This window comes from Opisthocomus hoazin, chromosome 11 (assembly GCF_030867145.1).
Source record: "Opisthocomus hoazin isolate bOpiHoa1 chromosome 11, bOpiHoa1.hap1, whole genome shotgun sequence".
Classification (NCBI taxonomy): domain Eukaryota; kingdom Metazoa; phylum Chordata; class Aves; order Opisthocomiformes; family Opisthocomidae; genus Opisthocomus; species Opisthocomus hoazin.
The window spans coordinates 14,123,850-14,150,962 of NC_134424.1; the positions used below are offsets into that span (position 1 = coordinate 14,123,850).

General features: G+C 46.4%; 1 protein-coding gene across 3 annotated transcripts in view; it reads right to left on the minus strand.

Moving 5' to 3' along the window:
- FLNB (filamin B) overlaps window positions 1-27,113 on the minus strand; it is a 73,454-nt gene that overhangs the window by 12,533 nt on the left and 33,808 nt on the right. For 2 of the 3 annotated variants that reach the window (XM_075433016.1, XM_075433015.1), the window contains exons 9-35: window positions 25,692-25,829; window positions 24,351-24,477; window positions 23,661-23,797; window positions 23,097-23,290; window positions 22,649-22,762; window positions 21,990-22,133; window positions 21,538-21,661; window positions 21,114-21,274; window positions 20,466-20,556; window positions 20,030-20,199; window positions 17,729-17,846; window positions 16,760-17,022; window positions 15,576-16,173; window positions 15,208-15,381; window positions 14,672-14,834; window positions 14,124-14,284; window positions 12,832-12,999; window positions 11,200-11,323; window positions 10,752-10,908; window positions 8,845-9,034; window positions 6,732-6,979; window positions 4,907-4,981; window positions 4,086-4,188; window positions 3,066-3,206; window positions 1,346-1,474; window positions 674-847; window positions 361-519 (exon numbers count right to left, since the gene is read on the minus strand). In XM_075433016.1, the coding sequence (XP_075289131.1) occupies window positions 361-519; window positions 674-847; window positions 1,346-1,474; window positions 3,066-3,206; window positions 4,086-4,188; window positions 4,907-4,981; window positions 6,732-6,979; window positions 8,845-9,034; window positions 10,752-10,908; window positions 11,200-11,323; window positions 12,832-12,999; window positions 14,124-14,284; window positions 14,672-14,834; window positions 15,208-15,381; window positions 15,576-16,173; window positions 16,760-17,022; window positions 17,729-17,846; window positions 20,030-20,199; window positions 20,466-20,556; window positions 21,114-21,274; window positions 21,538-21,661; window positions 21,990-22,133; window positions 22,649-22,762; window positions 23,097-23,290; window positions 23,661-23,797; window positions 24,351-24,477; window positions 25,692-25,829 (4,545 nt within the window). The remainder of the gene's footprint in view (window positions 1-360; window positions 520-673; window positions 848-1,345; window positions 1,475-3,065; window positions 3,207-4,085; window positions 4,189-4,906; window positions 4,982-6,731; window positions 6,980-8,844; window positions 9,035-10,751; window positions 10,909-11,199; window positions 11,324-12,831; window positions 13,000-14,123; window positions 14,285-14,671; window positions 14,835-15,207; window positions 15,382-15,575; window positions 16,174-16,759; window positions 17,023-17,728; window positions 17,847-20,029; window positions 20,200-20,465; window positions 20,557-21,113; window positions 21,275-21,537; window positions 21,662-21,989; window positions 22,134-22,648; window positions 22,763-23,096; window positions 23,291-23,660; window positions 23,798-24,350; window positions 24,478-25,691; window positions 25,830-27,113) is intronic. The other variant, XM_075433014.1, reaches the window with a different exon arrangement.

Consider the following 27,113-nt stretch of genomic DNA (forward strand, 5'->3'; position numbering starts at 1 on the left):
GTGACAAATGTACTCACTTTTTATGCATGTTATACCTGATTAAAAATCCTTAATCATACCAAGAAATGAAATACTGAAAGAGCACTCTCTCTACACATGTTGAAGTGCTGCTCTCTAATGGGCCACAAAGCCATTCACATATGCTGGCAAAAAGCACTTCAATCATGCAAGCTAACACAAGAGACAAGAGGTCATTCTTCATACTCATCTGTCTTTGGCCAACTGTACCAAACTATATCAACCACTTGATTTGCCAATGCTCCTCCAGGACGGAGCAGAGAAGTCAGTCATTTTACATAGCAAAGCAAACTGGAGTTGAGGCTACTATACTGCTCTCAGATCAAGGCTATCAGAGCTTACCAATGTGGTTATTTGGTAGTCTCTTCAGAAGACAAGGCTCATCGCGACCTGATGGGGCTTTAATGCTGGCTGTTAGGAGACTGAGATCAGTCTCGTTGATGTCCAACAAAAAGTCAGCAGCAGAGCCAAGCTTAACATGGGACCGTCTTCTGTTATCATCTGCATATATAAAGAGAAAAGGAGCCAGAAAATACTACAAGGTTAAGTTCAGAACAAGCTTGAGGACTTCATGTTCCTGCCACAAACTAGGCCCCCTGTGCTCTCAGAGGCTAATATTCATTATGAAGTGCTTTCAGAAACCTAAACTTCATACCTGTGATCTTGGCGGTGAATGGACTGCCCGGGATGTGCTTGTCATTGTACTTGACCAAGATGCTGTAGTTCCCAGGTAGAGTGGGCAGGTACGTGACTGTGCACGTCCCGTCTTTGTTATCAATGCAGCTGATCTCTGCTTTTGAAGGTCCTTCAATAGCCAAGTCCAGCCCACCTAGGAAACAAGGAGAACAGTATTTCTGTAAATCTTTGTGCACACCAAGTCCAAAGACTCGATCCAAAGAGGAAGATCCAGTACTCGGTACTGAAAATGCAGCTTAGATGCATGTTTTCAAAGGACACCGTCAAAAAGAGCTCAGGCCAATCCACTAAGAAAACGACTGTATTCAGTCTGCTAGATATACCTAACAGCGATTCCAGATCCAGTCATCATCCACTAGATCTATGCTGCCTTCAGTTCATTTTTAATTAAATGAATCATTTGCACCCTGTACCACAGGGTACATCTACCGCTCTCGGGAAGAAGTAATAAGACAGTTTTTACTGCAAGTTACAGCTTAATGAAATCCATTTCACCTGATATTTGAACAAGTCATTTGTATCGCACCAGAGATTCATAGTTGGACAGATGAATGCAAATCAATGCCGATGCACATTACACTTCCAAGAAGTTCCTAGCTTAGGGTAGGGTGGGTTTAAGGAACAGACTTACCCTCCCCGGCGTCTTCTGTGACAATGGTGAAAGTTGCTGGTTTATTGGCAACCCCATAAATGAGGCCAGGCCCATAAGCAGACACACTGCCGCTGTTTGGATAATTCACATAGAACTGCAGAGGGCTCTCTAAAGGAAAAAAAAATCCAAAAGAAGCACTTTTAAGGATGAGTGGCCTGGACTACAAGAACAAAACAGGCATCAAGCTGCTCCAACCCAACAGGGCCTTATTCTTATGCTTACTGATACCCATATTCTTCAATGCCCTTCTCACTACTTGATATTTGAAGAACCTTTATGTGACTGTAATACACTTTAAAAAATGAGTAAGCCTCCACTTTCATCTTCAAAAGACACTTCTCCACAACTTGTTCCACATTCAGTCATGACAATACTCAAATTATCAGAGATAAGCTTCAACAATGTTGTAAAGAGTCTTACTCATTATGAGTTTATTTTTAGCACATTAAATCAGAACATGACTCAGAAGCAGGCTTTCAGTTCAGGCACAGATCCTGAATTTTGGTAGCTCAGAATTAGGAACTAGCACAGCACATTGTCTGACTCAATGAATCTGAACTAGCAAATTTGAAGGGTATCCAACAACGTATTCGCCAGCCTCCAATTAGCTAAGCTGGTGCACAAGAACAAAAAGTACAGTCACCAACAGCCAATAATAGTTTCAGAAAAAGGCACCGATAGCTCTTAAGTCCAAAGCAAGATTTTGCAGCTGAGACAGTAGCAAGTCTGATTCATGACAGCCTCCAAGGAGGAAACATTACAGCACATCATCGTTCTACCCAGTAACGGTCTTACTGAACCGATGCATCCGGCATCTTGGCACTTACAGCACTGCTGTATCCATACAAAGGGCTGAAGATACTGAAGTAGCACCACGTATCACATCACATTATTGAGATCCCTGCTTCAATCAAAGATATCCTATGATTCTGTACATCCACAGAACCAGCACCCCAGTTTAGGCAGTGCTGAAGGTATTTTGTCTCATGTCTACACATCCTTCTACAGATCTGCCCCTCTTCGCCCCAGCCCCACACAGCCGGCATGCCCGGAGAACCGCAGGGCAGCCTCAGCCTCCAGGCGAGGCAGAGCTTTGGCTGCAGAGCTGCAGGAGCTGGTGAAGTAAGGACAAAGAAGAGAAGTGAAAGGGAATGAAAGGCAGTGGTTTCTGTTCGTTAGGAAGCAGCCAGGAAGAAAGAAAGATTACAGCATAGCATGCATGCATGTTTTATTTTATTGCAATGAGATGGAAAGAGTAACTATAGTGCTTTAGCCACTTAGTCCTCCCCACAGATTGGAGATTTTATGCCAATGCAGTTTTAAGGATAAACATATACTGTAACCACTAGTTTTGTGGAGCACCACGGCAGTAAATTTCAGCCTGAAAAAAATGGTAGTTTGAAAATTGCATGTTTCTTCTTCATAATAAAATGCCACAAAAGCTAGTTTCCAAAACCAAAATCCATTTTAAGCCTAGCTGGTACTACTAAACCACAATGGAAGCTCACATGTGCCGACACTTGCTCCTTTGCTTTAGTTTCTCTCTGGACTGATTGCAGATGAACTGCAGCTGAAAGGTAAGATGTCCCGGGCCGTTCTTACTGCAGTGTACACAACTAAGCTACAGAAACCTCAGCAGGAAGCAGATGCACCAGCAGGACACTGCACTTGGATTTGTGTCGTCTGCTTTGTCACTCACCTGGGATGTGCTTTCCCATATATTTTATGTGCATTTCATGCAGCCCAACCTCAGTAGGAGCATATCTCACTGTTACTGTGCCATCTTTGTTATCCACAATATCTGGCGTATCCGTCTTTCCAGAGGGCATGTGTACTTCACCTACAAAAAGCCACCGTGGGAGTTAGAGAAGGAGAAGCTGCCTGCTTCCCCTCTCCCACCCGCAAAGAATTGTCTAGCCATTTTAAACAAGCATTTTAGATTGTTTAATTCCTTACCCACAGGCACAAATAAGAGACTAATGCGAACACTAACCAGACATGTTTTCTGCTTAAGCTACATGAATACAATACAGTGGTAGACATCTGGCAAACAGTCCTGTGACCTTACAAACTCTACAGGCAGGGCTGTTTGCTTTAGCCACTGAAATTTCCACGGCAAGTCCCAGGAAAGGCACTGATCTGCCTCATCACAAGACGCTCCCTCTCCTGCGGCTCTTCAGAAAAGGAAAGATCGACTGTCCCTTCAGCAGGGACAGACCAGGGCTTGAGGTGGGCAGGAGGGAACACAGTCTGTCTGCACAGGAGCTTAGTGCAGCTGGGGTGTTACTGAGGCGATGCTTTCAGCTGCCAGACCTGTGGAAGAGGGGTTGCCTGCTTTGGAGAAGGTACGTGGCAGGGATGCAGGGTTAGACTGTTTTGCAGCATCCACACAGAATAAATAATGGAGTTTATCAAGGATGCATGTAGCTGCTCCAGAGGGAAAAAAGCAGCAATAGGTCCTACATTGCAGCAGCTCACAGCCTAGTACTAAGGACCACGGCAGCACCAAGAATCCCCTCATTTAACTCAAACCATTGGCAGGGTGTATCCAACTCACCCTCAGCGGGTGCCACTTGATGTGAAATTAAACAACTAAGTTGCTGGCAGGATGCAATCCTCCCCTGCATGCTGTGGTCTAGGCCACCCAGACTGTTAGCTGCAAACGGATAAACATGCTAAGAAAAAGCAAAAGCCAAAAGGCTACGGGTACTCCAGGTACCTGTTATTTCTCCTTTCCTTACGGCAAAAGGGATAACCATATCAAAGGGCCTGAATCCCATGCCATTCATGTCTCCGACTGGGACGTAAGCCTCTTCCGTGACCTAAAGGAAGCAAAAGGACAAGTCACTTCAATAAGGACGGCAGACCCAAACGAGCACTGTGCAACTCCACTGTGAGCAAAAGCAGCAGAGAGCGTGCGGTGATTATCGCAGCCAGCCGCAGGACTGGGCTCAGCCAGAGCAGCGTCCGGCCAGGCTCTCCTTCGTAACATCACCACACGGCGAGCAGAGCAAATCAAACACGGTGCGAATGGAAGACATACTGGAAAAAAGTTAGAGATAAAAATGGAACACAGGGATGGAAGACAATGTAGCACACACAAGACCAAAGTGGTTCCATCTGAAAGGATTTAGTTGCTTAAGGCCTGGAAGAGAAAGTGATTTTTGAATGGGGCAGAGTGATTGCAACACAAAATGGACAAAAGAAACACATTTCACAATGCGACTCTGGACTCAAGACACTGTGCTGTTTTACTGAGAAAACAAAGCGATGCACTCAGGTTGCTTTTACCAACAGCAGAAATTGAAAAAGTAGAAGGTGTAGGTGTAATAATCTTCTTCATGTTTAAATAAGAGTTTATTTGGAGACTCCCTTCAAGCAGCAAAGAAAAAACAAGGTCTGGATCCCAAGAACAATTGATCAAACAGAAAGAATGAACACAATGACCAGAGCAATTCAAGCAGTCCCAAGAAGCAGGCTGTCATCTGAAATGGAACACAGATGGGGGAAAAATAGCTGAAAAATGTAAAAATTTTGTACCCAAGGGCGGAATCCAGGCGGGGGGGCACCCACTGGCTCCTGCGACCGCACAGCAGCAGCATCTGCATCTACAGCCTGGGCAGGGGTAAAGGCAGTTTAGGTGTTATTCTGGCACGGAGGCATTCCCACCTTTCACAGTGCAGAAAACACAGCTCCTTCCAGCTCCTCAACACCTTCCTCCCACCACGCAGCCCTCCCAGTCCTCTCTTCAATGCAGCGACCTGGATCCAGCCAGGGGAGCTGGGAAACTGCCCGTATCCACAGGCATTGGGGCACTGGGGGAAGCCACCAGTGGCACAAAGGGACGAGGCCGGTACATGCTGCTGTTGGCAGCCTGGCAGGGAAGCTGGAAAGCAGCACCGAAACACTGGAGGAACTGAATCTCAGAGTTTTTTATCGGACTGGTGCAGGGAGGGAAGTGAGAGGTTTAAACCCAAGATGGCAGTCCCTGAGCGCTGCGCAGCACGGTGTGCGAGCTGGGAGGCAGGAGAGCCTGCTGCCGTGGGAAGGCTGCTCCCAGCTCACGTGCTTTGGGTGAAAGACCCAGCCCACGTCCAGTCATAGCTGCGAAGCTATTCTTCTGATTCATAGCTGGGATGGCGTCGTCAAGACACCGAATGTGTTTTCCCCCGGCGCAGCCTCCCTTCCCACCAGGCATGCCAAGAGGATGACTTGCAAATTCCCACCTCCCCCACTTAGCCCAGCAAGAGTGGCTGGGGCTCACACCCACACACGCAGCTCCACTGGGCTCAGCCACCCCAGCTCCTCCTGCCCGTCTGCACCACTGCAAGCCACCCTAGCAAACAACCTACAGGAAACTCAGCCATGGAAAGACTCCACTAGGAAAACCAATGCAAAACAGAAATACTGGTATTTCACTGTTCGCTGAGACACCCAAGTCAAACACGTACTGTATCAGGCAGCTAGGAAGTGAGAATTTTGGCTGGCCAGGAGCAGGCTCGCTGACCTCGAGAGGCATTTCCTGCAGTGAGCTTTGAGCAGCAACCAAAGGAGCTGTTTTTCTCATGGAAATCTTTGGAGACGCCGGTAGCGATCTGCCGGGGAGGCAAGTACGAAAAGCCAGGATGCCCGACCCCAAGGACTCGCCCGTGGGCTCCGGCCAGACTCAGCACGAGTACGGCCTGTAGTTTCACAGACTGAGATGCACCAGAGGCTGCCTCGGCTGAGAGTACAAGACCAAGACTTGTCTTGCCAACACCGAGAACTGTTCTTCATGCAAAGGGCTTCTGTGAGCCCCGAGAGGCACCTAGTCTGCTCCGCAGGGAGGCTGGGGTTCTGTTTGCTTTTTAAACCTAGTCATGCTGAAGTACTGCACATTGGGAGGAACATAATTAGAGAGAGGAGAATTTGCCTATAACAGTTTAACAGGCACTTGCAAATCATTTTTAAGTGTGAGCTAACAGCCTGCTTCCCTGGGATCTGTCAGCAGACCATTCCTTATTTGGGGGTCAACATTATAAAGAGTGAGAGACGGACAAGCCAGAGCACTGTATCTAAAAACAGCTGAAGTAATTAGAGAAGCTGATTACAACCACCCTTACATCATTTAGAAAAAAACTACACGGTCAGGAAATGAAAAGTGAATTTGTTTAGAGAAGCCAAGTCTTCGTCCTCTGATGGCTTCTATCCCTCTTAACTGTATTGCCTGCTCAAAATAAGCTCTGCAAGTAACAAGGGTTCATTAGCTCCTGCTAGTCTAATAAATGCCTAAACAAGCCTTTACACACAGAGTTAACCTATCACTAAATAAAACACGGCAGCAGGAATCCGAGTGGGAGGTATTTTTGGAGCAGAGCTGGCTTACCATGACGGTGAAGGGACTGTTGGGAATGTCCACCCCACCAAAGCGGACATAAATCACATAGGTTCCTGGTTTGGCAGCAGTGTAGAAGATATCGTAAGTCCCGTCCTCGTTTTCAACAACATCTGCTTCAGCTTCTGTCCCATCTGGCGTCAGGACGGTGCACGTCACTTTTCCCTTCCCTGCTGATTTGGCATCTACCACAAAACCAACCTCCTCACCAGTCTTCACAGTGGGTGCAATTCCAGGACCTACAAGGCAATTTTTGTTACAGAAAGCGTGCAGAGCACAGTTTTCCCAGGCAGGCCTCCCACGAGGCGCCTGGGAACCATGGCACCAAAACGCTGGTCCCAGGGACCCACGGATGTGGTTTTGGGAGCAAATGTACAACAAAAGACATTCGTAGTGTTGGTCAGCACAGCAGCATGCGAGAGCTGGCCACCAGAAGTCCTTCTCCTCTGCAATCAGAGAGGCTGGATGAGAACATAGGGGAAAAAAGCTAAGTTTGAAGAAAGCAATGCCTTAACCCATACTCTTATCGTCATACGCCTTTATGCAGAGCCAAAGGCACTATCTTCTGCCCCAGGCAGCGACCTGGCTGTCCTGCTTTAACATAAACCTCCCTGTGTAAACAGCTATAAAAGGGCACAGTAGCAGCCGTGGCCATGTTTCCTCCTACACTACCCACAAATGATTTTCCACTGTTCTGCCACACATCCCAAAAAAAGAAAATCATGAAACAATGCCCGATTTGTAGCAATTAGACCCAGCTTGAAGAACACTGTGTTTAAATGAGAACTATTAAGTCTTATTTCAGTATATATTTAATACTCCTGCTTTTGAGCAGCACTTGTTACCAGAAAAATGGCTCATTTTCAAGTGGCAATAAACCTGCTGTTTTAATACCTTGACAGCATTCCAGCATCTACTCCTACAGCGATTGTTTTTCAGCTTTACAATGCAGAGTCGGAGGCAAGTCTTGGAAAGGGGAAATTTAAGCTGGCATCTGAGAGTAATCTCCACCACAGTTATTTTGAATAGTTAGAGACCTGAGTTATTTGGAAGAGTATCAGATTCAGCCATTAAGGCCTCTTTTAGGCAAATTTTGAAACAAAGGAGATACCTGCCACTTTGTTTTCCATTGTGCTGGGAATATACTTCTGTTTAAGCAGGCTCGAAAGCAGCCAGCTGCCGGACAGGCACTGGGTACGCTCAGACTGCTCTATGCAGGTCAGCACAATGCCCAGACACTCGCACAGGTCCACAACCACAGGTTAAGCTTCCCTGTTCAATTTGCCCGATTCATTTATTTGTTTTAAATCAGGGTATTCGGTGGCGTTCCTATAACTAGCTCCTGCCGCTTCTGCTCCCTGCCACAGCCTCAGGCCGGCTGGGAGGTGGCAGCGTGCCGCGGTGGCCAGCCCACAGCCATGCGACGACCACCCATCCTGAGAAAGGGTGAGGGTCAAAGCTCTAAGTGTGCTCCTACAGCAACAAATTTGGAGACCCTCCCCTACACCAGGTCACTGAATTTTGAGGCAATGATTTTTTTTTTCCCCAAGTTGCAGTAACATCTTATCTTTAGGTTCTCTCCTTCCACCCACACCTTCCAGAAGTCTGTTCAGACTCTAGCCAACCTTGATCAGACAGAAAAGCAGCAGAAACCTCCACTAATAACACCCACCCTGAACAGGCTTTGCTAATGTAGAAGCAGACAGCCAGCTATTTACACCCTCAGAATTTATTCTGTTCTTGCTCAGAATAAAAAGCTTCTTACAACGCTCGCAGGGAGCACAATGCAGTGAACGTGTGCAGATGTGTTATTTTTAAATCAACCTCACTGCAGTTCTCAGCAGGATTTATCTAGGCCAAAATAAGCATCAGCCTTTGGTTGCATCTGGCTGTTTATAACAACCCAGGCAGTTTGACAGATTTTGGTAGAGACCACAAGAGACTCCTGCTGACCTGCAGGGTGGATGCTTCTTTATCTTTAGGAAAGCCCCTCTTGTAAGAGCAGCCAGATTACACGAGTCTCTAGCGTATTCTCCACCCACTATTTCAACCGTGCCACGCTCAGAAGGCAGCTTTATACCAAGTACAAACAACAGCAACTCACCTGTGGCCAAACACTTGCTGGCATCTCCAGCTGGAGATGCCCGGATCCGATAGGGAGAGGAGGGGATATCATCTCCGCCGTACTTCACACCAATCGTATAGCGGCCCGTTTTGTCAGGGACATAGGTGACTGTGTAAGTGCCGTCCTTGTTGTCATGAATATCCACTCTCTTGGGTTTGCCCTCTTGGTCCTGAGGAATGCAAGCCATAAGATTTAGGCACTATGAAGTTAGTTATGAATTCCTTTAGTAGGGCACCAATTCTGTTCACAATCATAATTAATCAGCCTCAGATTCAGAACTGCAGCTTTTCGAGGGTTAAACATATTTCACTCAAGCACTAGTAACAGAAATTGACTATTAGAAGCAAAAAGGTATCAGACCCCTGTAAAACACAACTGGTGCTATCATTAATTATCCCTTGCTTGGCACGAGAATGTTTATGAGATGCAGCAAGCCATTTTAATGAACTTTATATTAATAATAAGAGCTCTTAGGCTTCACTGTCATACCACTGCTGGAAAGGAAGAACACTTCCCAGGTTTCTGAAGCACAGATTAGGAGCCAGACTGCACAGCTCTGTCCTGACAACGCACTGGGTAGCTTTGGCCAGCTGCTGCCTGAAAGGTCTGAGGTCAGGGGAAACATTACTGGAGTCTCCATCAACCTTCCTGGATGGGGCATCCAGCTCCTGACAAGCTTCAAGGTCTACAGTTACAAGCAGGCCTACGTAGCCCCTTCAAGCACCATTTCTCCACTGAATACAAGAATTAAAGAGATGCATGAACAATACAGATCTGAGCTTCAGCATCAAGTTTTTATTCCCAAACCTAAGATCAGCACTGTACAAAATGTTTCCAAAGCAGCTATTCCCAGCTACAGCTTTCAGTGCAATCCATCAGCTGCAAAGAGTGAAGCCTTTTAGCAAGTCTTCCAGGCCTGCTCACAGAGAACAGTGTGTTGACCCCGTCCTGTTTTATGACTTAACACTGCTTGGGGTACAGCATAAGCTGCAAAGGACTCCAGATTTTAGGTACAGCATGAAAGAGCTTACTCCTTCCAGGAAGGCTTGTGAGATGTTTGACATTCAACAATTCAGAATGAGTAGCAAACAAATGCCATGAGGAAGACCTCCTACGTGCTCCTACCATGCAGGGCTTGTGGAACTTGATCTTCAAAGCCATGGCAGGCTGGGAGCTCTGATAAGCATTTTGGATCCTTTAAGAGCACACTTGGACGCCAGAATAAAGGCGATTGCACCTAAGCAGGCAGCAGGAGCACAGGAGTAAGAATGCAGCAGGGCAAGTACAACTGGCCATGCCATGACCTAGGCATGCATGCCACAGCCGAGAACTGCACTTTATGGCCCACGAACCAGAGACCTTTTTGCTGAGGCCACAGAATCCAGGCACGGGAAATTTCAGGAAGAGCAATAACAAAGTCAAATAAAGACATTCCTGTAGTATCTCCAAGTAGCTTATGACTTTTGGCAACCTTGAGGGAGACTTGTTTGTTAATTTACCATCACGTAATGCTCAATGTGGATGTTATCTCACAGCCTTGCTGAAATACACTGCTAGGAGGCTGTCTCCATTTCAAATTCCAGCATTTTGGTAATCTTACAAGAAACTGTATTTATCTCATTTTGGGCATTTGCAGAGTACAAGGTTAAACGAGAGCCAAATATAGTATGGGTGATGACTTTAAGACAGTAGTCTCATAAAAGAAGCCTCCAGAGCTTCACAAACACAGAGTGCAAGACTTTCCTCTACCAGAGCTTAAGGTCCAGCCAGCCCAGTCCAGGACGCTGGGTATGTCAGGGTACAGCTACGCACACTTCCAACAGGAGCCACTCGCGCCCACCTAGAACAACATCTTTCCACTCCTGCTTGGTTATGCAGTTACTTACAGTGATCTGCACAGCCAGAAGTCCCTGCCCGGCATCCTTAGCATCCACAGCAAACTCCACAGGCAGGCTGGCTGGTATGCCGTAGGAACTGAGACCTGGTCCGCTCGCCGTCACTTTACTGGCATCATATGTAGGAAGCACCTTCACCTTGAAGGGACTTAAAGGGAAACACATTATTGCCCCCTCATCCTAAGCCAATGGCTAATAGTTACTGCAGGACACGCTGAGGTGTGGATACACCTCCCCTGCGGCACCTCTGCTGTAGGTCTCAGTCAGAGATCTACGCAAGCAGTCTCAAACAACCGATGAACCCTGAAGTTGTGCAAGGAGCTGCACTTGTTCAAGTAGAAAGAAGCACAGCTAGCCCTTGAACAATGCTCATGTGTTGAGAGAGCATGATCAGGTAATTAAATCTTCAGTTCATCCAAGTTTATCTTCACCACCTTACCTGCGAGGGATCTCTTCATCAGCATATTTGACAGAGATCATATAGGGTCCCTCCTGCGTAGGTGTGTATACCACTGTGTGGGTGCCATCTCCGTTGTCTATGACATTAACAGGTTCCACAACTCCTAAAAAAGCAACAGACGATTTTATCGGCTGCACTATTAAAACTCAATTCCTCATCAGCCATTTGCTGCACAAAGCTCCAAGATGCACTGCCGATTTACCACTTTGCAATAAGACAAATCTGAATTATTTTTTTTTTAATGAAGGCAAAGGGCATGGATCAGTGATCAGTTTCCCTTATTTTGTACTCAAGAGACATTGACTTGAAATAGATTTGTTATCCACCACTCTCTGGGCTCCCATCTTCTTGCTGTAAACAAAAGCTGGCAAGAAAATACTGGAGAAAATTCTGTCTCTCTGTACAGCCCAGGTCAAGAGGAGTTGCTCAAAACACACTGAAGATCTTTTGAGAAAGAAAATGATTAATGATTATAATTGCCTGAACCGTCATTTGTAAGATTACATACTGTTACTGGGATTCACTGCACAGAATTGAGCCCCAAAGCCAGTTAGGACGTAGCATTCACCAGTGCCAATCTTTCACAATGGGGTATTTGGCAAGGCAGGCTCGCTGCCTAGGCAGGAGAGCCCTGCAAGCTGCCAAAGTCCTAGGAGAGTAGGATCAATTATTTCCATTTGCATTAAGCTAAATCTACAGCAGATTACACGACATATCAGTTCAGATCAACACACAAAGCAGTCTACAATTACAAGTTGGCTTTAAAACACAGGAAGGATTAACAGTAAAGCATACGTGAAAGAAATGTGTAGTTGCCATGCAAAGCCTAAAAGCAACACCGTCAGTTCCCACTCCCTCCTCCAGATGATTCTTGCTGTTGCCAATTGGATTTCTGAGAGCCAAAATTGCCAGTAGTCAGTCAGAGTTCAAACCTGTCTCAGTGTCACCATTTGGACCACCTTTAACAAAATCTGAAACTGCTTTCAGTGAGGAGCGCCATCCCTGGGAATCCGTCTCATCGGCTAAAATTAAAGAAGGGTTACCTGAGGGGCACCCACACCAGCGTGACCTGACACTTGAGTGGGGAAGCAGCTCTCGCCTCCCAGCAAGGGGAGGCTTGCAGCCAAAAGGTACTCGCCACTGAGAGACTGTGCCACCAAGACACAGCTTCTTAGCTTAACATTGCTAATGCTGTCGCCTGAGGGCCCTGCTGCTTTCTCGGGGCCACAGTGTTGCAGGGACTCCTGCAACCCAGTGACACTGATTTCCCAAGTCACCATTCACGTATGAGACTTTGGATTTACTTTTTGATGTCTAAATCTAAGCCATGATTGTTCACCAGTGATGGTTACTCACGTCACTTCTCCCAGCTCTAAAGATCAGGATAAAGCCATCAAAGACACTGCGCAAAGCAGCACTACCCAGGACACAGTTCTCCTCCTTTTAGAGCATGACACATGGGTCAGCGGTCAAGATGCACACGCCGGATGAATGGGCAGAGGGAAACGTGCATTGAAGTGGTATCACCACCTTTGCAAACAGGGCCAGAACAATGTTACCCACCAAACACAGAGATGGGGGCACAGCTGGATGGAGTATTTCAGTTCTTACCTCTGGGTCCTGTCACCACCACCTCGAGGGGTGCTACTCCCGCCTTGCTGGTATCTACAGTGAAGGACTGCGGGATTTTGGCTCGAACAGCTGTTCCCAGACCTGGTCCTACTATCTTCACCTTGCTGGGATCCACAACATCCTTCACAGGAACCTTGAAAGGACTGCCTGGAAATTAAATCAGCAAGTGTTAAACACCATAGAGTCAACAGTTATAGGAAACCAAAGGTCTCCTACTTTTCCTTGGGCTTTTTTATTACCATTCCTCAGCCTCAGGCAGGAATGACAACCCCACAGCCTCCACACTATTTCTGTGCTTCTGCAAAAGCCAGAAGGGTGATCGCAGTGCTTACACGTTTTCACCATCTACTCAACACTTCAGCTGTGATCCATCTGCTTCTCACACCTCAGAAAAAAATGCATGAAAGAAACTAGAAGTGCAAATGAAGCGTCATGCAGGCTCTTGTTTCATATTTGGCCAGTATTTGACAAATAAAACGGGACCAACGGAAAAGAATCGACTCGCAATGTCTACAAAAGAATACCTAAATGTATGCTGTATGACAGCATGTAAGAACTCGAACCTTGCAGCAAAATCTGTCTGGCATTTAGGAGCATTTAATTCTTGGTATCAAGTAAAATATCTTTCTTTTAATCATCAAGTGCTAGATGTCAGATGTACCTGGAACATTCCTTAAACATACTGCACTTCAGCTTAACATCCAGTACAAATGCATACACAGGTAAACATCTGGTTTAACAAACAGTTACTATGCTTTCTGCAGTGACCAAAACGTGCGGTGTTTAATGTAATCCCCATGACTAGCTCACCCACTAGACCTTCTTACTGCAGAACGGTTTTGAAGGCATCCACGTACCAAAGGGCTATTTTCTTGACCTAATGTGTTATGCACCACTTGCGCATATTACCAGTTATTTGTCAAGGGCCAGCGTCCCTCTCTCTGCCCCATCCATCTGTATGCACGTGTTTTCTCCCCCCCTGCGGGTGCTACAGTCTCGACGAGGCTCCCCCACAGCCCCACAGAGGTCGTTCCAGAAACGAGAAGAGACTGCAGCCCTTCCTCAAAACTACCGCACAACAGCACACACCACTCCCCGCTTCCCCGCCGGGCATGAGGAACAACTGTCACCGCTGTTTCTGCCTCAATTCCCAGGAAAAGCAGAAAGGCAAAACCTCAACATTCCCCAGCAGAAGTGAGATGCAGCCAAGGCATGAAGTCCTTAGCTTAACACCATCCCTCTTCCAAAAGCCACTGAGCAAGAACTCTTACCAGGAATATGCTCTCCCCCATATGTGATGTTAACATCGTAGTCTCCTGGAACATAAGGAACATACTCGGCGCTGCAGCTCCCATCCTTGTTATCTTTACAGCTAATTTTAGACTCTGAAGGTCCTTCAACAGTTATTCCAAGGCCACCAATTCCTGCCCCTCTGCAAGACAGAAATGCACATTGTTAGAATTACCCGCTTCTAACAGCGGCTTCGTAGCCTTCACACACACTGGCTGCATTTTAACCCTTACTGGAAAAGCAGTAACCCGACTTCTGATGTCCAGCCTTCAGCATGTTCTGGTACGCAAAGCCATTCAGCACAACCTCACTCGCATTTTCCTAGAATTTTATCCTCAGCCACTATCAACCCCTAGACTCTGCAGAGCAGAGTGCTCAGTACACAATGAGGCAGCCCACTCAGTGATCAGAAGGACACAGCTGGGCCTTTTTATATGTATTTGTACTGGGTTGAGCATCCTGCATCACACAGCCCACTACACTCCTCCCTCCCTCAGATATTCCTTAAGGACTGAGTAAGCCCATTTACCTGGTGACAACCGAAAAGGCATTTGGCTGATTTGTGAAAGCTTCTTTGAGTCCAGGTCCTTGTGCTTTCACACGTGCTGGATGGCATCCCTCTGTCACGTTCACTCTGAAGGGACTGTTTGGCACAGGTACGCCATCGTACGTTACACTGACTGTGTGTGGACCTGTTAAGAGGATGAAAACACACCCTGAATTCCCTAAATATTCTCATCACTTCACACCATTTCTATAAGATGCTACAGACATTTTTCAGTATATGGGTAAGAGCTTCCTCCTGCATTTCACAAGACTTCACTACTGTTTCATTATCGAGATGCCATCTACACACTGTTCTCCTGAAGTTAAGTTACTGTAAAAGTCAGTTCAAGTTAAAATAGAGCTACTTCCTGCACAATTAGCTCCTCTGCTGGCAAAAGTCTTGTTAAGATGCCAACAAGTTACTGGCAGACCTCAGCAGTTGCCAAATGAAAGTGTCAGAAGAGCTGCATGCTCTTGGTTTTCCCCTCTCAAGTGAAAAAACCCCAGACCAGAGGTTACCCTTTTCAAACGGCGTGTACTCCACTAAATATGTTCCATCAGCGTTGTCTTGGATGAGACAGTCTGTGGGGGAGCCGGATGGGCTTGTGATCTGCGTCCTGATGTGGTCACCACCAGCCTTTGTTAGAGGTCGAGCATCCACAGTGAACTCGGTTGTAGCTTCTCGAAAGACATCTGCAGGAAACATTTTGAAGAGTCATTTGTGAATATTTTGTGAACCAGCATGATAAACAATTCATCTGGGAACATAACGAAACGCCCCCATCCAAGGGTCACCATAAGAACACGCAAGGCTATTACAACTTTTAATGCTCAGAATATGCTGGACCGCAAGTCCTACAAACTCTGATAACAACAGTTATTCTCACCTTTCCCTTCCACTCCTGGCCCAAACACTTTAACTCTGCTGGTGTCCACAGCTGGCTCCACTTTGACCCGGGCTGGGAATTTAGGTACTTGCTCTCCTCCGTATCTCATCTTGATTGTGTACAGGCCAGCCGAGAGCGGCACATATGTTACGACATAGGTCCCGTCTTTGTTATCATCGATCTGGACCTCAGCTTTGGAACCAGTATCCGACACCATGTCCACCCGCAGGTCCCCGGGACCTGCTTCCGTGCAGTCGACGTTCAACAGCCCTGCCTCACCTACTTTACCACGTTCCAGGCCCGGGCCCGTGGCAACAACTTTAGAGGCATCAAACGGCATTTCTATGTCTGCCTTAAATGGTGAACCAGGAATGTGAACTTCTTCAAAGAGGATGTTCACGAAATATTCTCCAGGCTTTGTAGGCAGGTAGGAGACAGAGCAGGTTCCATCACCGTTGTCTGAGCATTCAATTTTAGCTTCACACGGGCCTTCTACCGTCAAACCCAAACCTCCAGTTCCTGCCCCTTTCGTATCTATTGTGAACTGGGCTGGTTTTCCAACAAGGCCCCCTCGAAGACCTGGACCATGAGCTTTTACCTAGAAGAAAACATGCAGTTGAGCTAAACCCATTTTTTCACGTTACTGCCAGCATAGACTGCCCAGTTAGACTTCTTTGTATGTGGGACTTATTAACAAGCTCTTAAAAATACACAGAAAGCAATGCCTCCTTTGCCACTCCTCCCAGTTTTACTGTAAAGTTGGCATCTCTCCTCCAAAGAAACTTCTTAACATAGCTATTTTTATATAGCCATGGGATATAAAAGGTAGAAACGTTAAAACATCCGATGGCTGTACACACATTTTTCTTGAAATCTATTTCCTTAGAAAGAAGCATCTCAATTAACATAGTTGAGATGCCCATGAGGCCAACTTCTATTAAATTAGGAGCAATACTTGTATTTGCCATACTATGCAGGATGCTTGCAGTATTCTTAATTAGTTCAATGTTTTTTCAAATACAGTGTTATAGGCATGACTTCCATGAGTCACGGAGCCTGCAAAAGGAACAACTCAGTGCTCTAAGTAAGAATATTCCTGGGTCTAGTTTGGCCAAAACCGAGCCAAGTCTCACGCAATAGCCCACAGTTCAGTTTTCAGGTGCAGCCCTAAACCATTCACTTACCTTGGAGGGGTCTGGAGGTAGCGTGGCCTCCACAGTATAGGGGCTCCCTGGGATTGGGTTGCCATCATAACTCACATCCACCACGTACAGTCCTTCTTCCCTTGGGATGTATTTTGCAGTGCTGCACTCCTTACCCAGAACTGGTTCCACCAGACATGGCACAGCTTTCCTCATAGGACTGGAAATGTTAACATTCAGTTTACCTTGCCCACCAGCTCCCTTGGTGTCAATCACAAATTCCTGATCCTTCCCTACTTCCACTCCTGAAAAAGACAAAACCCGTATTACTACGTTAAGTACTCAACATCAGACAGTTCTCCAAGAAATCTCTCATGCACATGCCACCAATGGAGTGAGCACTGGCAGAACCCTGCTGAGTCTGCATCCCTCTGCAGGCAAAAAAAACTGCCAAACCAAAAAGAAACAAGTGCATTGGTTAATTGGAATTACAAAGCTACAGTGCTAAACAAGCCTGTAAGAGGCCTGACAGTATCAGAGGCTCCTTTCAGGAACACAACAATATTTCACAGCCGTAAGTTCTTCCACGTTTTGAAAACAAAGAGAATGCTCAAATGACATTCTGCACTGCAGCAGTTACATATAATTGCACAAACCACCATCTAGCTTCAAGGAAACCAGATTTCATCAGCAGGTGCCCTGCCTGGTGAAGAGTCCAGCTCTATTCACCACAAGGGACTAAACCCCCAACACGTGCTTTGTCCACACAGCTATGTAATCTTTGCCAAAAAAAAAAAAAAAAAAAATCTAAATTGAAATCCAGTCCTCAGGAGGACTGACTAAGTCAGAGTGGTCAAGCTATAATGTTGGAGCTGCTTGATGCCCAACTCCAAATTTGCAAATTAAAAAGAAGATTGTTTTGCCCACTTCTGTTCCAGCAGGACACATTGGCTATCACCCAGGAGACACATCAGAGGCAGGCTATGGGGCTTCCAACCCAGAGCTACTTACTGTTTTCGAGTCCATTGACTTTAACTTTGCTTAGGTCTAGCGGAGCAGCAACGCCCACAGTGAAAGGGCTTTTAGGGATAGGATCACCACCGTAAGTTACCAAAACCTTCATTGGACCCTGGTTGGAGAATTCACAAGTCAGCTCAGTTCATCGCTTCATACAGATGCACTAACATCCGAGTAGCATGTAACCACTTCACCTAATCCATTTTAGCTGACCACAGCCAAACTTACTGGTTTATGGTCTCTCAAGCTCTCATTGCACTACAGCCCTTCAAAGTATTAAATGGTTTTTATTTAATGCAGGAAGAGAGAAAAAGACTGTTCTTTCCAACATTTAATTAGACTATATTCAAGCTGCCTGGCAAAGCCTCCGTCTCAGGCTGGCTCCCACCCTCCCAGCACTCAGACCCGACAGCTGAACGAATATCCCAGCGCTCCAGACCAGGTATCCCCTTCCACCGCACGGAGAGGCCAGGCCAAAGCCAAGCCTGCAAAGAGGTCGTATTATTACAGCATCTGAAATACCAGGGTTTTAAGCTCTACAAGTCAGAAAGATTAATGCTCTTGTGTATTTTGGCTGGAATACCCCACAGCCATGGCAAGCTCCAGCCCACGATGTGTGCTCCTTTTATTCTCTCCCACCGCAGTCCATATTTTAGCTATATTCACTGTTTGCTTACTTTGCGTTCTTGGCCAGTTCAGCTCCCAAGTGAAACAGCCATGGAAGTTTCACGCAAGCTAGTGAATAGCTTCCATGATTATTCTTGGTTGTTTTTAGAAAACACACACACGGGTAGCTGTAGCAACACCACAAGCGCAATAGATAAGGCTGAGTAAACAGCATTAAACCAAGGCTCCTTTGCTGCTGACGCAGCCCCTCAGGAATTTAACTACCTAGTTCATCCTCCCCCTGCTCTGAAGAGTCCAGAGTCTCATTCATAAGCTACTGCTTATGAACCCAAGAAAGATGGGGTCCAGGAACGACCTACACGTTCACAGCCTGGAGGGACAACAAGGCTACTCTAATTACTGCGTAGCCTATTTTCATCTCCTCTTTGTAACCATTGCTTTCCTGGCACTGCTGTCTGCAAGCATCTCCTCTAAGTCCACAGCTCCTTCATGACACAAAGTGCTACTCCAGATGTGACAGCCAAGGGGGAAAACTGGATTGGGCATCCCAGATTGTTTCACTGCTACTTTTCACGTGAAATATAGCAATCTGGTACTGCTCACACACAGAGGCGTGGGGTTCAAATGACTTTGGCTCCCTTCTGCATACCAACCCTGACTGAACAAGCAAAAGCGTCTCCTAACAGGCACACCAGCCACATCCTGAGATCATGCAACTGCTTTATCCCAAAACAAACGCTAGCTCTATGATGCTTCCAAGAATGCTAATCCAGCATTATCAGATAAATAATGGTGCAGTCCTCCATATCAGTCCCCTTTTATACAGCTACCTTCAAGGAAGCTGGTGCAGATAACAGAGTAGCTCGTGTGTTTGTTCAGCAGAACAGCAGCAGCAAAACACTTTCATCTCAGTGCTACAGCAGATACATCTGCAGAAATACATGAGATTCATGCATTCTGGCATTTAATGGCACTTTACAAACATGCAAGAACAGCACAAGCAAAAATACTCCTAGTTATTAGCAGCTTCCACTTTCAGCTCTTTAACGGTGCTGCTAGGAAGCATCTGTCTGTGCAACAAAATGAGTTACACTAAATTTTTTTCCAACCCAAGGGAAAACCTCAAATATAGACAAATATTTTGATGCATTTGCAGCCCAGCTTCCCTCCTCAGCACCGACTCGTTCACTTTCCTACTGGGGAGCTGCTGCATCACCACCCAAACGCTGTGCTTTTTGTCCCTGCTCCGGTTTGCACTACAGCTAGCAGCTTGCTGAGAGGTGGCACACCATAGCTCCGGCCTTGCAGGACCACGGCAGCCCAGAACAGCTGGTGCAGCAGTCAGCTCCATTTTGGACCCCAGGAAGGTTCTCCACCTTTCCTCTTCGACTGATGAGGTGTGGAATGACAACATGAGCTGTGTGCTACTGCTTCAATACCTCACTTGTTCCCAGAAAACAGTGACAAGCTATCAATAACTATGCCAGAAAACTGCATCACTGCTTTCCAACCCCAATTGTCCTGCACGCGTTAGGGATCCCAGGGAACAGGACACCCTGGCAAGTTTTATCTGCTCGTTCCTCTGTGCACAGGTACCAGGGAGGGAGGTCATGGCACTACGGCAACATGAGCTGTTCACTCTTCTATTCCTACAGGAGTCGAACCTACCTGCTGTACTGGAGTGTACCTAACCGTGTGGGAATAGTCATAGTTGTCAATGATGTCCAGATCTGCCACCGCCTCTCCCGGCACCGGGCTGCTGAACTGCACGTCCAGCGGTGCCTTTCCAGCTCCCTTGGTGAACACAGTGAAGTGCGTTGGCTTCCCATTTTCCACGCCTGAAGAAAAATATTAATTCCAATTTATGCAGAGCTTGCATACAGAAACTCCTCCCAAGAAGCATTTGGTACTTATAAAGCCTGCTCAAACAAAACGCCAAAGGAATGGGCTAGTTTTCAACTTCCTGCCACCCCACCCCACTGTATCCAGGGCTGCATCGCTGCACCCCAGCAATGCTCAGCCAGGCAGTGGCTACCCTGCAACAGCCCCTCACAGTCCAGCACTGGCCACACCATTGGCCACACCATCTCAACCCAGCTCTCACCAGTTCTGTTCAGTCCAGGTCCTTCAGCTTTCACTTTGCTGGCATCGTGCGAGGGGTCCACTTTAACTCTGAATGGGCTGGCAGGAATTTCCTGCAACAAAAACACAGCTCTAAACATAACCAGGTCACTCTTCACTAGCCCAGACTAGACAGATAATAATTTTGAGATACTTCTGCTTTAACTCCAGCACCATCTTGAGCAACATTTCACCCCACTGAAACACTCTGCTCTGCCTTACTGAGTGCTGGCATTCAAAGTCATCAGCTGGATGCTTTGCAGGGACCTCTCCCTCTTTTTTTCAAGGAAAATTTATTTTTATTCCCAAGTTCCTTGGAGAGTCACTTAGGTTTCCTATCCTTTAGAATGTACCTTTGCCCCATCACCGAGACCATGCTCATTACACCAGCCCAACACATCACATGCGTGAACACGAGTGTCTCCAGCCATCCCCTCTCATTTGTGTACCTTCAAGTACTACAAAGGCGTTTAAATCTAGACACAGTGACCAGACAAGGTGCATGTAAGTTGAAACAGAAGGAGCCAGCTGTAAGCCACCACCACCAGCTGTGGAGTAGGACGTGCTCAGTGATCAAAGAGCAGATAAACTGACTCTAGAAACTTCAGGCTGTAAAACGAAGACTACAAACCTCTCCTGCGAAAAGCACTTTAATAGTGTAGCGCCCAGCAGCAGGTGGTGCATATTTCACTGTGAACGTATCATTAGCATTGTGGATGATGTCAAAATCTATATCTTCTTCCTCATCGCTGACCACACGAGCATCACACTTAATTCCAACACTGACATCACCTAGGAAAAGTGAATGGAGGTTTTGCTACCAGACAGTACACAGATTGCTAGCCAAAGAGCCAGCACAGTTCCATTTCCAGTAGTTGCTCAAGTCACCTTACTAACTAGTGTGACAGAGCACATCACAATTCATTGCCATGTTCTGTTTCCCATGTTTTTTCCATGAAACAAGGAAAACCAGAATGAAACAGTACATAACCCCTTGCCCTGTATGACCTGTGATTCTGACACCACAGCAATAGTGGGCTAAAGCCTGCCTTTACCTTCTCCTGCATCCGTGCAGTCAACAGTGAAGTGGGTTGGCTCATTTGCTTTCAGGCCAGTTCTCTCCACACCAGGTCCAAACACTTTCACTTTCTGAGGATGACTCCCTTGACCTATAAGGACCTACAGGGATTCACAAGGGTCAGAATCACATATCTGCATCACACTCCAGTCAGAGCATTGCTTGGACAGAGGCTACAGGCAAACAGTAGCAAGGTAAGAACTGATTGCCCCGATGCCCCCAGGCTGCAGCTGGACTGCTACAAGACCACTGATATGTGAGCTTGTAAAAGCAGAAAGCTCTTTTCAAGATTTCTAAAAAAAAGACAGCAGAAAGGCACACTTCACTAAGTTCACAGAAGGGCTTTACCATCCTAGTAGTAATGACAAGCAGTTTCAAGCACACATGTCCTACTTGGCTAGAAATAGTAATATCCATCTCTGTACTTACCCTAAAAGGGCTGTTGGGCACATTGGCTCCTCCCCAGACAACAGAAATTGTATGTTTGATTGGTTTAACTGGCACATAGGAACAGGTAAACACACCATCAGGCTTGCTTTTTATCTGGATATCAATAGGGTTTCCTTCTCCATCCTAAAAAGCAGTAACACAAGCAAAATATTCAGGTACTTTAAAAACATTTATATAGTTTTGTTCCAAAACACAGGTTATTTTCCCAGAACTGCAGCTCAGAAATACTGAGGAAACATGCAAATTACACTCCTGTAAGTATTCCTCACCTAACACCTGCTCATTCCTTACACTATCTTATAACCCATATTTTATCAAGCTCGCCTGAGATTCACAGGCTCAGAGACACCTCGGGTGCTTCCAAATGACAACTCCAGGAAATTACAGCTTACTTTGCTGAGGGGACTCCAAGCAAGGAAGCAAAGCCATATATTTCATACACCAGGGAGAAGTCACCTTCTCTTGAGTTAGGTTTGCTGCCTGACTATATTACACAGATGAAAGCAGAGAGTTTTGAGAGAATTATACATGGTCAGAACTAAGTGGCATGTAAACAAGCAGAAATACTTATGGCATTTTTCTCAACAGTATTAAAGACCTTTCGCTCAAGTTTCACATAGCTGCCTTTGGCTTTTTACCTGTGCATACATCTTCAGAGGTGCTTTCCCAGCATCCTTGGTTTCAACTGTGAACTCAGCAGGATTGTTCACTATACAGCCAGTTCTCTCCAAGCCCGGGCCATAAGCCTTCACCTAAAAAAAACCACCCCAAGAGTCTTAGCTTGCAGTTCAATAAAGAGAAGCAAAACTAAGTTTCCTTCCCACAAAACCCGTGAAGTATGGGATACAAGTAGAGGCTAGTGTGAAAGTCGAGAAATTGCACTAGTTCAGCAAGTTTTCATTATATTAAATCAAAACCACAACAGTGTTGTTAGAAAAAGCTGAGTAATATCTGGCTGGAGCACAGCAAATTCAGAGCTTTAAGTAGAGACCTTAAGAGTCAAGTCCATTACCAGAAGCATTCAGAAACATCTCTACTGTAGATAGCAAAGACGTGCTATGCCATGGGTGAGCTCTTATACACCACCTTATCGGGGTTGAAGTCTCCTGAAGCTGGTCGGATGAAGGCCATGTAAGGGCTGTCTTTTATGTCCTCATCATCGCACATGATGTGCACAGCATATTCACCGGGCTCTTTGGGCCAATACTTCACATCGCATGAGCCATCATTCTTGTCATCACACTCAATTTTAGCCTGAGAAGGGCCTTCTATTGCAAAACCTAAAAAAGGAACAAGTAGGTTCCTTGTGTTAGGTTTGTGATGTCTGCCAATTTAACACCACTTCCCCACAATGCTTTTTATTAGCCTTAACCACACCTGACGCTCTCTATCACCCTTCTTTAGCAACACAGGAGATAATCCATCATTCCCTTCCGGATCTCATCCCACAAAACCACAGATTAACACTCCCCATCACACACATTCCTGTCTCTAAGACTTGCTTTTGAGACTCTGATATAACTTTATGTTTAGACCAGAACGTCTTACAGACATGGTTTTTTACTGCTGGGAAAGCTAGTCCTTCTCATGAGTTCACTGCTAGAGTTGCAATACATAAATATTTCAGGCAAACTAAGTAAAGTAGCATACCAAGAGAGCCAACTTCTGTGCCAATAGACTCTACCACAAAGTCAGCAGATTTGCCCACAATCCCCTCATGCAGCCCTGGCCCCCAGGCTCGCACTTTCTGAGGACCCGCTTCATGACCCACTTGAACTTCAAAGGGGCTACAAGAGAAAAGAAAAGCACAGGATTAGAAACGAGGACAAATACAGCATCCATGTTTTTTCCCCCCAGGCATTTTAATGAGGTTTTACATTAGATTTCCAAAATTAATAGAAACTCTCGTGTGGTGGCACAGTGCCAGCAGACTGTCTTTCTAGTAGAGAGGTCATCCAACCCATCACGTGCTTACATCTTGCACCACAAATCCTGAGTGTCAAGTATTTGGCTTGCGCTGCTTGCTGTAGCCCTAGACACTAAAATAACAGATCGCTCCAAAAACTCAGAGTGAAGTCCAAGTTGCATGATCCACCAAGTTTTATTACTTTTTTGTATTCATCATTTTGGGTTTAGCCAGACTGATGCGAACCACCCTTCAAGGCTTTCCCAATATAAACTGCTGCAGCCCTAAAAGGGGCTGTAGACAAACTATCACAGCAACTGTTTGCCACTAACTTTGTCAGAGTTTCTTCAAAGGTCAGCGTTGCTTTAAAAGCCCACCAACCACACAACCCACCAAAGGGCAGAAAAAGTCCAAAAAAGCTACTTCTAACTCACCTTTTTGGGATGTTGTGCCCACCCCATGTAATCGTGACAATGTACTTCCCTGGGGTAGCTGGATAATACTCAAATGCATACACACCATCCATAAAGCCTTTTTGTTTCACCAGCTCCTCCAAGCCCTCTGTTGAAAGATCAGTTCAGCATTAAACTTAACAGCTTCCATCCTGCCTTCAATTACTTAGACAAGTTCATGTTTTCTGGTATTTATTTTAGCTTGCAAGAATAAATTTCTTCCACCAGAGGAAAAAAGGTCAGGTTAAAAGGGAAGTTAGTTCTAGTTGCCCTCTAGGACAAAGACAGCAAACACTTCCAGAAGAAATACAGCAGAAAGTATTTTAAGTTACCAGACTTAATAGGTTCCCTTGTGTTTTATTTTCTTAGTCTGCAGTATGATGCATGTCATATGTTAAAACAAAAAAGCTTAACATTTGTCAGACTTTGCAACCACAAGTATGCAGGGAATGCCTACTTTTCATTTTCGTCAAGATGAAGAATTTAGGGAGAAAAGCTTAATACACTAAAATTTACATTGATATGTCTGTTGCTTCCCCCCCACCAACCGCACTAAGCCACACAGTCAGAGCACTGTGCGTGTGGAGGAGGTGAAGGCAATACAATGCACCTTTTAATGTGGTCCCAGCCGGGGGGAGGCGACGGGCTCGCAGGCACAGCACATGCACAGCAGGTCCCCAAGGGCCGCACCACGGCCACCACTGCCGGCAGTCCCAGAAGCCTGATGCAGGAGCTAGTGCCCGCTGGCACTCCCATTGCCCCAGCCTGCCTGCTCCAGGCAGAGGGCCACAACCAGAGCTCAGGACACAGCAAAGGACCTGGGGACGGATCGCAGCAGAAGGTCTCCATGTCAGCCTACACATTCCCTTGACTCTCTCCTCCTCTGCTCATGTGGCCAAGCATCCAACGCACCCAAGGGTTCTGCTCTGAGCCATTCCTAGCTTTACAAGAGCAGGATTTCCAGCCTGGCAGAGACCCTGGAGCATGACTTGCTCCCACAGATCAGATGAAGATGCAATGTGAACCCGTAAAGCTTGGAGGCCACGGCAGGCAGACATGTGGATTTTCTCAGCTTTGCTAACTGATCTGCATCAAAATGGAGAGACCTAAAACCAGATGTAATCTTACCCTGCCCTGCAGATCAAAACCTTCACACTAGACACAAAGTAGCAGAAAACCCTTCTGAAATTTGGCTTTTTATGGTGGTATTAATCCCATCAGTTCCACCAGGCCACCATCTCCTTACTGGTCTTCCTTCTGCAGTCTCCACTTCTCCCCCTTCTCCGAAACGCATCCACAGCACGAATTCACCCGAACACTTACTCGGTCCCTTTATAGTCACTCCGAGATCTCCGCTCCCTGCTGCTCTCGTATCGACCTTGAAGTCAGCCGTTTCCCTCATGCGGACACCCTTGGGCTGCAGACCTCTACCGCTGGCACGACACGCATTCGGATTGCAGGCTGCAAGGGAATTTCAGACATCAATTCCGTCTTTGATTCTCAACGCAAATGCAGCCTAGCCAGCCTGGAACAACCTGTAGTTCAGTGTTGACTCAGGGCAACCACAGCTTAGCTTTCAGCACAAGTTTTAACAATATAGCATTAAGGCAGACAGACAGGAGTCTGCCCAGCCGTTGTTTATGTACCATGGCTTTTGGGCAGTAACGTTCAGTGCAGACAGGCAACACTGACCCCCTGCAAGGGCCATTTTTTGGAATTAGAGCCAATGCTGAAGCCCTGTTGCTTCCCAATTTGATGCCAGTTATCAACACAAAATTTTTACACAGCTATCGCATACACTAGGCACAATCTGCTTGATGCCTTTTGCATTGAGAGGCACACTGCAGCACGGGCTGAAGTTTCCCTTTGCAGATAAGCCCCAGCGAACAGTATTATTGTGCTGTTCTTTCAGAAGCACATGACTGGAATAACCGCTATTAGCAAAGCTGAGTTCTGCACGTGCTTCGTTAAGCGATGTCATGTCAAAACCCCCTGCTTGTGGCAGTTCACACTTTCAGAAGCAAACCCATCAAGCCCTCTATAGACCAAAACAGCCATGGGTAGGGGCAGTAGATTACATATGGCTGAGCTTACGCTTAACCCCCTTACTCCAAGTGCTCCTCCAGGCCAACAGGGTGGCTACGTAAATATGCTAACGTGCACTTATGAACAGTTCTCGTTACACAATCCCAGCTATCACGTGGTCTTCATCTCCAGAGACCTGAAGGGTTTAAAGAGACTTACAAATAATCACAGCTTCCCGGCAGTGTAATCCCAACATGCATTTCCCCAAAATATGCCGGTGCTTACAGCAGGAGCACAAGTCTGCCAAGCAGCTCGTTAGGTTTTCACTCGTTTCAAGAGCTTACAAGTTTTACCCTCACCCTTGCAGCAGCCAACATCACTCTGTGTCTTACACCAAACCATGTAAGTGAAGATCGCATGCCATCTGCTAGCTCTGAAAACTCGGTGGGAGCACACCAGAGCGTGCCTAAGGTGGAGTAGGACCGGCTCGCAGCGCCCTTACACCGCTGAGTCAGGCAGCTTGTGGTTAAGCCAGTTTCACTGACTGGGTCACACACCACTTCAGTTCACCTAAACTTTCTTCCCTAACCCCAACAAAACCAAAAACCCTTTTTGCCGGGACAAGCTGCAGGCTAGAAGCTTACAAAAAGCAAACATTATAGAGCATCCTGCACACCTCTTACCAACTATGAAGCCATTAGCAGTGAAGTCCAAAATTCC